Source organism: Anoplopoma fimbria, chromosome 21, assembly GCF_027596085.1.
Source record: "Anoplopoma fimbria isolate UVic2021 breed Golden Eagle Sablefish chromosome 21, Afim_UVic_2022, whole genome shotgun sequence".
Taxonomy (NCBI): domain Eukaryota; kingdom Metazoa; phylum Chordata; class Actinopteri; order Perciformes; family Anoplopomatidae; genus Anoplopoma; species Anoplopoma fimbria.
Genome location: NC_072469.1, coordinates 1,935,158 through 1,949,906, shown reverse-complemented (window position 1 = coordinate 1,949,906; position 14,749 = coordinate 1,935,158). Strand labels below are relative to the sequence as shown.

The 14,749-nt window shown below is 39.4% G+C and overlaps 1 protein-coding gene across 1 annotated transcript in view; it reads left to right on the top strand.

The window, feature by feature from the left end:
- The window catches only part of LOC129111071 (disco-interacting protein 2 homolog C-like), a 48,736-nt gene that overhangs the window by 16,533 nt on the left and 17,454 nt on the right, over nt 1-14,749 (top strand). Inside the window, 16 exon segments of the mRNA XM_054623366.1 lie at nt 98-217; nt 918-1,083; nt 1,085-1,113; nt 1,382-1,473; nt 1,824-1,934; nt 2,325-2,448; nt 2,868-2,977; nt 3,790-3,892; nt 4,033-4,097; nt 5,305-5,398; nt 5,514-5,633; nt 6,763-6,877; nt 7,422-7,561; nt 10,020-10,156; nt 11,656-11,864; nt 14,407-14,521. Of these exon segments, the coding sequence (XP_054479341.1) occupies nt 98-217; nt 918-1,083; nt 1,085-1,113; nt 1,382-1,473; nt 1,824-1,934; nt 2,325-2,448; nt 2,868-2,977; nt 3,790-3,892; nt 4,033-4,097; nt 5,305-5,398; nt 5,514-5,633; nt 6,763-6,877; nt 7,422-7,561; nt 10,020-10,156; nt 11,656-11,864; nt 14,407-14,521 (1,850 nt within the window).

Sequence of the window (14,749 nt, the reverse complement as noted above, 5' to 3'; positions counted from 1 at the left end):
CCTGCAGCACAAAGTCCAAATAAAACTAAAACACAAATGCAGATTATTAATAAGGTGCAAAAACAAAAACAAATGTGTGTCCGGGTGGTTTCTACAGGTGTTCCGGTCAGCAGCCGTGTGTCGGCTAAAATCCAGCAGCTCGTGAACACGCTGAAGCAGCCGCGCAGACCTCCACTGAGGGAGTTCTTTGTGGATGACTTTGATGAACTCCTGGAGGGTTAGAGGCCATCTTTGATTCTGTCTGAAGATTATTTTAGATTATTTTAACATCTTTACCTTTCTGTAAAACAGACATTTGTGACCTGGTGTCTACCACGAGACTCCATTGACAAAACCAAAGTCACACAATAGACAGCAGTAGATCAGCAACTCCTGTGTTCTGCGAGGTTAAACTACGGTTATCAATGCTCTCCCAAAAGAAATACAAGACTTTGACAAAAACAGTAATTCTACTGAGCAAAAAAATTGAATTTGTTGGTCTACTGCTGCCTCCATCGGTTAGTTTGTTTGAGTTATTGTGTGCAGGGTAGAGGTGAAAACAAGCTTGCTTCAAAAACACCAGACTCCATTGACAAAAACAGTCATTCTACCTCTCAGAACACAGGAGTTGCTGGACTATTGCTGCCTCTGTCGGTTAGTTAGTTTATGTTACTGTGTGACTTTGGTGAATCTGAACTAACTATTTAAAAAACCAATATGACCCAATAACACAAACAAACTAACTGATGGAGGAAGCAGGAGACCAATAACTCTTTTGTTCTGAGAGGTTAAAATCACTGTTTTTGTCAATGGAGTCTGGTGATGTCAGATGTTAAACTGTAGTTTGGTACTCTAAATATTTAAAGAGAACCGGCAGTATTTAAGTGTTGAACCTGGCTCCGTCTCCATGACAACACTGTCCGTCCTCTCGTCTCCAGTCCAGCAGCCGGACCCCAACCAGCCGCGTCCGGAGGGGGCGGAGATGATGGCGGTGCGCGGCGAGGCTCTGGGCGTGGTCACCAACTGGCCCCCGTCACTGGAGGCGGCGCTGCAGCGCTGGGGGACCATCTCCCCCAAAGCGCCCTGCCTCACCAGCCTGGACACGGGGGAAGCCGCTCTACGTCCTCACATACGGTGAGACGGAGGCCGATCGATCCTCTGTCACTGATGAGTGCATGTTAGGACATACAGATGATGTCATCAAAACACATCTGTCAACAAGTCTCTCTCTCTCTCCCCTCTCTTTCCCCCTCCCTCCACCTCCATCTTTCTCTCCCTCTTTTTTCTCTCTCTTTCTTCCTCTCTCTCTTTCTCCCCCACCTCCCCCCCCCTCCCCCCCCCCCCCCCCCCTCCTCCCCTCCCTCCCTCCCTCCCTTGTATCCTGTGTCCTCCCTCCCTTTAGGAAAGCTCTGGTCTCGCAGCATCAAACTTGCGTACAACATCCTCCACAAACTGGGCAGCAAACAGGAGCCAATGGTGCGGCCGGGTGATCGGGTGAGTCACGCCCTCCCCCACTGGTCTCCCTCTGCAGCGCTCTTAGTTTGTTTGTCCACATTATTAAATATATTAAATCTCTGTTGTTTAATTTCCTTTGCAGCACATTTTGATTTACGCCTTTTTATATTAGTCAATATTATGTTCATTACCTTTATAATTATAATATAATAATAATCTGTAAATTCATTTAAAGTGATCATTTTATATTTGGTATAAATGTTTATTAAGGTTCTTGCTGAGAGGATATTTCCCCAAATGTCAGAATATTGCTCTGTTCTTATCCCTGAGCTGTGCTGACATTTAGAAACAACATCTCTGACCCCGTTTGTCTCCCCTCTCTCTCCCAGGTGGCGTTGGTGTTCCCTAACAACGACCCCGTGGCCTTCATGGTGGCCTTCTACGGCTGTCTGCTGGCAGAGGTGGTCCCCGTTCCCATAGAGGTCCCTCTCAGTCGCAAGGTACCTCATGCATCTGTAGCTGCTGCTCTCCAGTTGCCTCCCTTTAGATGGGATGAGTTATCAATAATCAGCAGTTGGTATCTCAACAAAAAAGCCTGACCGGGGATCAATAAAAGTAATATTTGTTCCCTTTTGTCTTTTGTGCCATTTCAATGAGTTTTATGGTCCGTTGCAGCTCTAGTTTCTCTACTGGAGGTCAGGTAATAAGATATTTTTATGTAATGTTAATATCCTCTCTGAGCTCCGGACCCCTGCTGTGTTTCATCTCAGTATGTTTTTCTGGAAGTCTTTAGTCTCAGCTGTTTGACAGCAACAAGTATCTCTGAGTAGATAATCCCGTCTGAACATGCGAGCAGAGAGAGACGAGTGGTTCTGATTGTGGTCCAATAGGATGCCGGCAGTCAGCAGATTGGATTCCTGTTGGGCAGCTGTGGCGTTACCGTGGCGCTGACCAGTGACGCCTGCCATAAAGGACTGCCCAAGAGCGCTACAGGAGAGATCCCTCAGTTCAAAGGTGAGGGGGGGAGTCATCCACCATCAGTGGATTATAAAGAGGTTTCTCTGTGTGGGGGAGGGGCCTGTCTCTCTGCACATAATGAGAAAACTACAAGAAGAAAAACATTTCAGATAACAAATACAATTCTGGATTTAAATGATGTTATTTTACTCCTGGTGGTGGAGGAAGTACTAATACACACTGTGAAAATACTCCACTAATGTTAATGAAGTAAAAGTATGTTATCTATGTACCTCTGAGACACAGTGAAGTAAAAAGTACAACATGTACCTCTGAGATGTAGTACAGTATAAAGTACAATATGTACCTCTGAGATGTAGTACAGTAAAAGTCAATTGTACATCTGAGATGTAGTACAGTATAATAAATATGTACCTTTGTAGTACAGTAAACCCAATATGTACCTCTCTCTTCAGGTTGGCCCAAGCTGCTGTGGTTTGTGACGGAGTCCAAGCATCTCTCCAAACCTCCCAGAGACTGGTTCCCTCACATCAAAGACGCCAACAACGACACTGCTTACATAGAGGTGAGCTCACACACACACACACACACACACACACACACACACACACACACACACACACACACACACACACACACACACACACACACACACACACACACAGCTGATGCGTACTGTGTCTGAGCTCTACCTGCTTTAGATTTAATCCTCTGAACCAGTTTAAGAAGCATGTTTTCTGTGAAAAATACATAAATAAATACATAATTTATCCCAACCAGGAGCTGTCAAAACAGACATTATTGTTGGATTTTTCATCTTTCCGACTGTCCTTGAACACATCATGTGTGAATGAACGCTTCCATGAGAAAAAAACAACCAAATCGAAGCTTAAAATTGGGATATTTTTTATAATATTTTAATTTATATAAGTTGCCATATTAATTGTCTGTCTCATCAGATTCCAACCAGCTTTATCTCTGCTTATTTTATTCAGGTTAAGGAAAGCATTAAAGGCTTTATTTACAGTATTACTTTTATTTAAAATAATTTAATTTAATGTTAAATAGGTCTGTTATTCAATCAACAGAAAACAACAGTTATCCAGAAAAAAACTTCTCCAGTGTGACTGCAAGTTATTAAATAATGAAAATATGAATCAGTTTTGTTGATAGTTGAGTTCCTTATTATGGTTGATCTTATTCTAGTACAGTTTATTTAATTTTAGGCTAGTTTACCTTTATTTCATCTTACTTTGGTAAAGTTAACTATATTTTAATTGTTAACTTTTTATATCCACAACTTGCAGACATTTGAAAATGAACACATATATTATCCAGAACATGTTTAACATTCTCTCCTGTGTTTTTGTGTCTCAGTATAAAACCTGTAAGGACGGCAGCGTGCTGGGAGTCACGGTGACGAGGATCGCTCTGCTCACACACTGCCAGGCTCTCACCCAGTCCTGCAGCTACACCGAGGGTGAGCACACACACACACACACACACACACACACACACACACACACACACACACACACACACACACACACACACACACACACACACACACACACACACGGTTCAGGTTAACCATCTTTCATCCTCCCTCTCTTTCTGTAGCGGAAACCATCGTGAACGTTCTGGACTTTAAGAAGGACGTGGGCCTCTGGAACGGCATCCTGACGGTGAGCGAGGAGGAGTCATTACTCGCATACATTAATCAGAATTGATTAGTTTCACTGAGGCGTCTGAATATATTTTATACTAAAAATGAATATATAAGTAGTGTGGAGCACGTTGCAAAGTCGTTAATAGATTAACTTCGTGTGAGAGAGGAGACTTGGGAACTTTCTTTTCATAAACACTCAAAAACTCTTGTATAGTATATTTCAAAAAAGTAATAGCTCCCATTGAAAAGCCTTTATACTAAGACCTCCCTGCCAGAGGTCAGAGGTCAGAGAGCATGGCCTTCATTTCCTGTTTGCTATTAACCCTTTAGCACATGCAAACGTAAAAGCAATTATAAAAAAGCAATTATAATACTTTTAAATCTCTGCAAAAACCTTCATTTGAATATTTTAGTCACCAAAAACAGGTCATAAAATGTCTTATTTTTAATTATGGGAGGTCTTAATTTTTTTAAGTTGAGGCCAAGCTGCATATTGAAATATCTCCCGACGGTATTCACTTATTAAGATTTGGTTTGGGATTAAGATCAGTCCAGTTTGGCCACTGATGGCTGCTTAAAACTATAATACATTTTTCTTTTACTGCAAATATGTCACATAAAAAAGAGAAGCAGCCTTTTTATTCGGGGCTGTTAAAGTGCTTGGATAAACTGTAAAATGTGTGTGAATGTGGATAAATTAACTGTATCAAGAAACAGAGCAGGCTTAATGTTCTACACAATGTATTAAAAAATAACAATACCAAGCAAATTGTTATTTAAGATGAAAGTTTTACATTAAAAGTTGTTTTTAACACTGTTTTATCTAGTTTAAAGCACAACAGTGGGACACAGTTCATTGTATTTGCCTTTAATTCGATTATTTATGAGATTTTGCGTATAATTTGTGTCTAGAAATACAAAAATAACCAGAAAAATATTCCCATAAATTGTGTTAAGTTGATTTCACGCATAAATCTTTCTCTGTTGCAATAAACTAAATGCAGCAACCCTATCTTGTAAAATAGACACAAATAATGTCCGAAAATTGTTAAAAACAGGATATAAAATTGATGAGTTTTAAAAGTGAAAGAATGAACATAACCCTCTAAATGTTGATGTGTCATTGTGTGTGTGTGTGTGTGTGTGTGTGTGTGTGTGTGTGTGTGTGTGTGTGTGTGTGTGTGTGTGTGTGTGTGTGTGTGTGTGTGTGTGTGTGTGTGCAGAGTGTGATGAACATGATGCACGTGATCAGCGTGCCCTACTCCCTGATGAAGGTCAACCCTCTGTCCTGGATCCAGAAGGTCTGCCAGTACAAAGGTCAGAACCACCGATCTCACCTGCCGCTCCAACGCCGTCGCCTCGAATCAGCTCACCTGTCCGTCACAGAGATGAAATGCTAATGTATCCCCCCCCTCTATCTCCCCCCCCGCAGCCAAGGTGGCCTGTGTGAAGTCCAGGGACATGCACTGGGCTCTGGTGGCCCACAAGGACCAGAAGGACATCAACCTGAGCTCGCTGCGCATGCTGCTGGTGGCCGACGGATCGAACCCCTGTAAGGACCCGCTCGCTCCGCGGCTCTCTCAGCGAGGCTTAGAGATGGAGAATGTCAGGGAAGAGGATAAACTCTCTGGGGGGGGGAGTGAGAAAAAGTGGGTCACTTGACAGGAATAGAGCAGGACGTGTCCGTCGCCGCACATTTAGAACGATAAATGTTTCTTATGCCCCGACTGGAGTGGAACCAGGACTGTTATAACGGGAAGAAACGCTTTAATAACAAACTGCTTACATCATGCTGACAACAGGGAGTTATTTTTACATGTTCAAGGCTGCTGGTTCAGTTTCAGCTTCCAGAGACGTCATAATACTTATTCAGTCCGCTGTATTGAGAGGTGATGCAGCTGTGATCAAGGACCTCATGCTGCCTTCAAGTGCATTACGACATCAGAGACACAACTGCAAGTCTTTAAATAGAAGAAAACATTTTGTAGAATTATTGAACTCTGGAACCCTCACTAAGATTAAAAGTCTCCTGGAACAGATAGGCTTTAATAACAAGGAGGACACATAACAACATTTGGATTCATTTAAATAACTTTTCTACTCTTAAAGAGGCAAAATGAACAAAAAACAAAAGATAAATCAAAAGTTGAGTAAAGTAAAGAATAGCCAGCTATTCTATCCACTCAGTATGTTTAGTGTTGGTTGCTTCGTAACGTTATTTTGCTAGCGTTTAACGTTAGCGAGCTAGCTAAGGTTTGGATCTACGCTGAGGTGTTTGTTAGCTTGTAATTTGTCTTATATTTCACAAAGGCAGTCCACAGGGATAAATACATGTACATGTTACATATAGAGCCTTTAAGAACAGGACCTGAGTACTTCTTACTACACTGCAAATGAGATATTTTCAGATATTCCCTGCTTATGAATGCTTTTGCAACCAGAACCTTAAAAGAAAACATAGCAGTGGCATCAGATATCTAGAGCGCTATTAAAAAGAAAAGAAAAGATAATCAGTAATTGAGTTATTTAGGAGGAAACGGCAAAAGAATCAGTGCAAAAATGATCATTTCAGTGTTTTTTAATATCATTAGAGAGCCAGCACATTTGTTTGATTCTTGTTTCATGCGTAGTAAAACTGAGATGAATCGTTTGTGACGGTTTGTTTCCGTTCCGTCTCTTAGGGTCCATCTCCTCCTGCGACGCTTTCCTCAACGTCTTTCAGACTAAAGGGCTGAGAGCCGACGTCATCTGTCCCTGTGCCAGCTCCCCCGAGGCCCTGACGGTGGCCATCCGGAGGTACACACACACACACACACACACACACACACACACACACACACACACACACACACACACACACACACACACACACCCTGCTTTACATACACAGATTATGCAAACATGCACACACACACAAACAGAAGCGCAAATATGCAAACAGTCTCTCAAACACACCCACAGACTGAACACACATAATCACACATGTATACAAGTGAACACAGCACACAGAGGGAGTCTGTCTGCAGCAGTAACAACTAATCAATCAATCAATCAATCAATCAATCAATCAATCAATCAATCAATCAATCAATCAATCAATCAATCACAGATCAATACAGACTCATGCACAAGAAAGCAGACGACAAAGTCAAACTGTAGATTTCAGAGTTTTGTTGAAGTTTAATGTTGACCATCCAAGACCATACTGCAGCTTAATGACCTGTGTGTGTGTGTGTGTGTGTGTGTGTGTGTGTGTGTGTGTGTGTGTGTGTGTGTGTGTGTGTGTGTGTGTGTGTGTGTGTGTGTGTGTGTGTGTGTGTGTGTGTGTGTGTGTGTCCAGGCCGGTGGAGGACAGCAGCCAGCCTCCGGGCCGAGGCGTCCTGTCCATGCAGGGTCTGACCTACGGGGTCGTCAGGGTCGACACGGAGGAACGGCTCTCTGTGCTCACCGTCCAGGACGTCGGCACCGTCACACCCGGAGGTACGTGTGTGTGTGTGTGTGTGTCTGTGTGTGTGTGTGTGTGTGTGTGTGTGTGTGTGTGTGTGTGTGTGTGTGTGTGTGTGTGTGAGAAGTATTACTGAGATAAAAGTCTTAAATTTACTAGAAAAAACTCAAAGAACATTTAAAGGGTTTTTAATGCGAATTATGATTTTTTTTTTTAATACCAAAGATTTTTTGTGTTCTTTTCCAGTGAGTTAATGATTTTATAATTTTTAAGGACATTTTAGTTTTTTTCCCCCAGCAAATTAATGATTTTATGATCTCAAAGAATATTAGATTTTTTTCTAGTGAATTTATTATTTTATAATCTCAAAGAATATTTTAGTTTTTTTTGTTAATTTATGATTTTACAATCTCAAAGAATATTTTAGTTTTTCAAATTTATAATACCAAAGAATACTTGATTTTATGATATCAAATATTTAATTATTTTTCTAGTAAATTTACCACTTTAATTTCAGAGTATATCCTTTTTTTTTCTCCTAAATTTATGACTTTAATCTCAGGAGTTCTCTCTGAATATTACCCCCATCCTCTGCTCCTTTGTTACCTACAATAACACCATTATACATGTACATGTCAGCGTCAAGTAGAGAATATTGATGCATGTGTGTCTGCTGTATGTTCATGTTGTAGGCCAGTTTATTGACGTGTGTACTTGTACACTGAAAGTACATGACCACCCGTACTTTGTCCCTCTGCAGAGTCAAACTGTCGGCCTTCAGTGTTTTCACGCATCGAATGGCAAAAAATCCATTAAGTCCATTTAATCGTAAAATGAGTTTTAAGGGCGTGTAAATGAGCAGCGTCTCCTGAACAAAAGAAACAATATAAAGACATAATTCATCATCTGTTCATGTCCTAGTGAAGAATCCACACACCGCTGACATTATTACATGGCTGGCGTCTCATCGTGGATCCAATTAAAGCAGCTGTTTACGCTTAATTAGAGCTGCAACGAGACGTTAATTTAATATCGATGAGTCTGCAGATTATGTTTTCAGGTTACTGTTGATCTGTTGAACAACACGGCCACAACATCTTCAGCTTAGTGTCATAAAAAGACAGAAAAAAAGAAGACGTTCATATTTGAGAAACTTGAAAGAGTGGATTTTTGCCGTTTTTGCTTAAAAAAATATTAATAGAGAATTTTTTTGATGCTCTTCACTTTATTACAGTGTATTTTAACCAATTATGAGAAGATAATAACATGGGTAAAGTATTCTCCTGACGTAAACAGATGTTTTTATACAATGATTAATAACAAATATAACTCCCTTTAATACTGAATATTTTGAGACAAACAGTTCGCTGCAGACCAGTTCACATGTTAAACATCCCAAAATATCGATATATAATATTATATACATATATAAATATAAAAAAGTATGCAGCATCAGCTTATTGTCACCGTAGCACTTTCTAAAAAGTGTGTTTTTTTTTATGTATTTGAAACTGAATGAATGTAAATGGAACATTGACACAAATTAAGGTGTGTCTCTTTTCATCCATAAAGAACATGTAAACACTGCGGCGGCCATCACTGAGCTCCACGCCGTCCACTCACACCACCCGGTGGTCACCACGGCAACAACACCCGCTGTAACAAATTAAATATTCTGTACATGCAGCTTCTGGTGAACGACCAATAATGAGCTTTTGACGAGATCATCAGCCTAAAAAATTGATTTAATATCAAGAAATCTAAACTCCAGATTGATCAACAACCAAATATATATATGTTGTATATTTTTCCTTTAATCCTTTACTTTATATTTAGATCCTTAAGGATTCTGATCCTTTACTTCAGTAAAAGTATCAATATCACATTTTAAAATACTCTGTTTCAAGTGACAGTAATCACCCCTAAAAATACTTAGTATCAAAAGTAAAAAGTACTCATTATGCTACCTCATTATATACTATAATATCTGAGTATTATTGCTACAACATTACTTTTCATATTGCAATAAATTCCTTTCATTTTCTTAATTCAACAAGAAATGATTTGTATTTTATTAGTTTATACTGACAGCAGCAGAAAGGCAGAACTGAGTCCACGTTAATATCTATATATATATTATATCAATATCACGATAATTAACAACGTTGTCACATGTTTTCCTCTCTCAGGTGCGGCCCTGTTTGACACCATACCATTAAGAACAAACTGTTACCAACTCATGTTGTTTAGACCCAGTTCCTCATGTAACCTGGTTTTGGGTTCTGTAAAGTAGACGTCTTAAACTGGGCCAGAACGACCTACTTTAAGAAACTCATTCCCTTAAACCGGTGTTTCTTGAACGGAGTCTGGTGGGATCGTCACTTGTTTTTCCTTCGAAAAATAGTTAATAGTTAAGATAGGAGTTAAGTGACGGGGTCAGAAGGACTATAGAAGGTGTTAACCCCGTGTTTCCCTCTCTCCCTCCTCCCCCAGGTCTGGTGTGTGTGGTGAAACCTGAAGGCGTCCCTCAGCTCTGTCAGACCGATGAGATCGGAGAGTTCTGCGTCTGCTCCATCGCCACGGGAACCTCCTACTACGGCCTCACCGGCATGACCAAGAACACCTTCGAGGTGAGGAGAGAGAGTGTGTGTGTGTGTGTGTGTGTGTGTGTGTGTGTGTGTGTGTGTGTGTGTGTGTGTGTGTGTGTGTGTGTGTGTGTGTGTGTGTGTGTGTGTGTGTGTGTGTGTGTGTGTGTGACTTCCTGTGTACAAACTACCCAATCAGAACCAGAATCAGGTTTGTTGCAGAGTATGTTTAGTTTTGCTTCGGGGTTTGGTGCATTTAAATACATTTATTAAGAGGAGATCAAAAATAAAAGCAAAATGCTGCAAAAGTCAAAAAACATAAATATATTTAAAAATATATATTTAAAAAAATACCTACAAAATTGTGCACGTTTTTGGCTGCGATAACTTTTCTTACATATATTTATATTATATTGTTTGTACTTTGAGTTAATCTTTGAGTATCTTCCTCAGAGTGTAAATGATGTCAACAATTACTATTTATTTTAATTAGGGAATTATCTTTATGTAGTTTTTGTTTGGGCTATAAAATAATGAAAAATGTCAAAATCTTTTCGGCCAAAACATGAACAGTTTTCTATCATAGAAGACAAAGAAAACAAACTAATGACTTTATAATATTATCAGACGTCGGATCATCTTTCTCTAAATCGATCGATAATTCAAATAACAGCTTTCACTTTTAAACACTAAACTTATTTACTTATTCATCTGTTGTTCCATAAATAATCAATACCCCTCTGTCCTCTGTGGGTCTTCACCATCATGTGGTTTCATGTGTCAGAAACGAATCTTAAGTGAATATATTGATCACCTATTAGCTCAAACATTACTAGAAACCTTCGATTAGATGAATTATTTATTCCTTTATTTCCTTATTTATTGAAGGGAGGAATATTTTTGTTTGTTTTCTCTTATATGTAAAATTGGCAAACTTTGTTTTCACTCTAAATAACCAATAATTTGACTTTTTATGTTGTAAATTGTCATTTTGCTTTGTTTGAACATCACAGCAGATTCATATTTACACGTTTAGTTTTTCTTTTCTAATTAACTGAAGGTTTCACTTCTTTTAGGATAAACAACATCTTGTAAATGAAACCTTTTTGTCTGGATTTGTGCCATCAATCTTTGTAATGTTGCAATATTGAATTTTTTTTAAATGTATTTATTATCATATTATTAATACTATTTTATATTTTCAAGGACAAAGCACATTAATCCACACTTCCAGATGAGGTTATTGTTTAAAATGTACAGACAGAAGACAACAAGACACCAGGAACACTGATTATAACCATTTTTGACATAAAAATACAACAATCATGATGGATATCTTGATAAAACGCAGAGTAAAAAGAAACGTCTTTAAATTTCGATGTTGCTGCTTTTCCATGAAGCCCTCTTTGTTAAGAGCAGCAGCAGCAGTGACATTATCAATATGAAAGTTAAAAATATCTGTCGGCTCTGTAGCGCTGGCCTGTTGCCATGGCGACCATTCAGCTGAACCGCCTGTATGTGTGTGTGTGTGTGTGTGTGTGCAGGTCTACCCGGTGAGCTCCAGCGGGGGTCTGGTCAGCGAGTACGCCTTCGTGCGGACCGGCCTGCTGGGCTTCATCGGCCCCGGCGGCCTCGTCTTCATCACGGGCAAGATGGACGGGCTCATCATGGTGAGCGGGCGGCGGCACAACGCCGACGACATCGTGGCCACGGCGCTGGCGGTGGAGCCGATGAAGTTCGTGTACCGGGGCAGGTGAGGAGGGAACGTTACACAAAGACGAGGACCAGAACAACCAGGAGAGAGTTTAGAAGTCACATTTAACACAAAAGGGAGAGTTTTTTAACAGTGTGGTGGTATGAGGTACTTCTACATCGTCAGCGTATCTCTACAGTGTAATACTACAGGAGATGGAGTTTAGAGAAACAGACAGGAGTACCAGCACAGGAGAACAGTAATGTTCTGCTGAGGACGGGGGGCGGCAGCAAAACAAGAAACTGAAGCCGTTATCTATGCTCTCTTCAAAGACACCAGACTCCGTTGACAAAACGGTAATTTGACCTTGCAGGAAACAAGAGTTGCTGGTTTGTCGCGGCTTCCATCAGTTAGTTTGTTTGTGTTATTGTTTGACTTTGTTTTTAAAGATTGAGATTGACACAAACATACTAACCAATTGAGGCAGCTATAGTCCAGCAACTCAGGTGTTTCTGCAGGTTGAAATGACTGTTTTTCTTCAATGGAGTCTGGTGTCTTTGGCGAAAGCATAGATGGAGACAACAGCTTCAGTTCCCATTCTTTAGACACACAAAGTAATCGATATCAGTTTAAGTGAACGCTATATTTAGAATATTTTCCCCTCCTTACCTTGATGTCAGACCTTTATGACGGAGAACTGAAGCTGTTATCTACCAAAAGACTCCATTCACAAAAACAGTGTTTTACCTCACAAAACACAGGAGTTACTGGTCTACTGCTGCCTCCATGTGTTTTTGTGTGACTTTGATGAATCTAAACTAAATCTTTAAAACACCAAAGTCACACAATAACACAAACAAACTAACCAATCAAACCAGCTGTAGACCAGAAACTCTTGTGTTCTGAGAGGTTAAATAACTGTTTTTGTGAATGGAGTCTGGTGGTAGATAACGGCTTCAGTTCTCCGTCATAAAGGTCTGTCTGACAGAAAGGTAAAGAGGGGAAAATAATCTAAATATAGCGTTCACTTAAACTGATATTGATTCTTTTAGGAGTCTAAAATACATCCACAGCAGAACATTACTTTACTCCCGTCAATCTACTGTAGTAATACTCTGTAGTAATACTCTGTAGTAATACTCTGTAGTAATACTCTGTAGTAATACTCTGTAGTAATACACTGTAGTAGTACTCTGTAGTAATACACTGTAGTAGTACTCTGTAGTAATACACTGTAGTAATACACTGTAGTAATACTCTGTAGTAATACTCTGTAGTAATACTCTGTAGTAATACTCTGTAGTAGTACTCTGTAGTAGTACTCTGTAGTAATACTCTGTAGTAATACTCTGTAGTAGTACTCTGTAGTAGTACTCTGTAGTAATACTCTGTAGTAATACTCTGTAGTAATACTCTGTAGTAATACTCTGTAGTAATACTCTGTAGTAATACTCTGTAGTAATACTCTGTAGTAATACTCTGTAGTAATACTCTGTAGTAATACTCTGTAGTAATACTCTGTAGTAGTACTCTGTAGTAGTACTCTGTAGTAGTACTCTGTAGTAGTACACTGTAGTAATACTCTGTAGTAGTACTCTGTAGTAATACTCTGTAGTAATACTCTGTAGTAGTACTCTGTAGTAGTACTCTGTAGTAGTACTCTGTAGTAGTACTCTGACCATCTAAACATCACTACTGTCCCTTTAACTAAAACAATCCCAGGACGTTGAAAAGCAGCCAGATGTCTGGCACGTTCTCTGTCAGCTGATAAATGGTTTGTACCCACACACATAATAAATCTGATAAAGTAGAGCAACAGTGGAAGGATCCAGAAACAGTAACAGGGAGAAGTTTAATTGTGTCCACGGCCAGCGAGGAGGAAATTCATCTTCCACCCGACAGACTCTGATGACGTCCCAGAGCTATTTAAGGTTTAGAGCTTCTGCAGGAACCGAGTTAACGAAGGAACCTTCCGTTTGTTCAAAGACACGGAGATCAAACTCATTAGATTATTGATTTTTGTTTTGTTTTATTGAAAGATGCCCAATCTATAATGTAACTACAATATGTAAGATGCATAAAAATGTCCATTAGTGCAGAGAAAATAGATTTAAAAGAAGCAAAGGAAAAAATACATACAAATCTACTTGTAGGAAACAGTTTAATTAAAAAGAAAAACTTAATTAAACTTCATTTTTAATAAATTTACAAGTAAAAATGGTGACATACATAACATATTGCTAATAATAAATTAAATTAAATTAAACAAAAAAATATGGTAAATAAATACAGTCACACATGCTGTTTCATTTGTTTTTCTGCTTTCTTTGTTTATGTCTTTATGTTTTATGATTAAATGCAAATTAATACACATTAATGCAAAACATCAGATATAATAGTGAAACACTTCATTGATCAATCAATACTTTTACTTTAAGTACATTTTGTTCATAACACCTTTACTAGTGAAAACAGGACTTTTACTCGTGGTGGAGTATTTCCTCAGTGTTATAGTCAGAATATTGAATTAACAGATGATGGATCTCTGGTATTTAACATTGATCACGGTGTAAATGTTGTTGTTTGTCCTCCGTCCCTGCAGGATAGCGGTCTTCTCGGTGACGGTGCTGAGGGACGAGAGGATCGTGGTTGTTGCCGAGCAACGGCCCGACTCCACCGAGGAGGACAGCTTCCAGTGGATGAGCCGCGTGCTGCAGGTGCTTCACCTCTCACCTGTTGTGTTGTTTCAAAATGTGCAGGTTTACTGGATTCAGGGAAAAAACAAACTGCAAAACAACCAAAATGTTCCATCAACAGGAGAAAAGGCAAAATATGATAACGTTGTTTCTAAAATCATGTTGGATATAATAAACAGAAACATTGAACAAAGTAAGCACTGTATAATTTAAATACAAACATAAAAATACAAAACTTTATTTTATTAA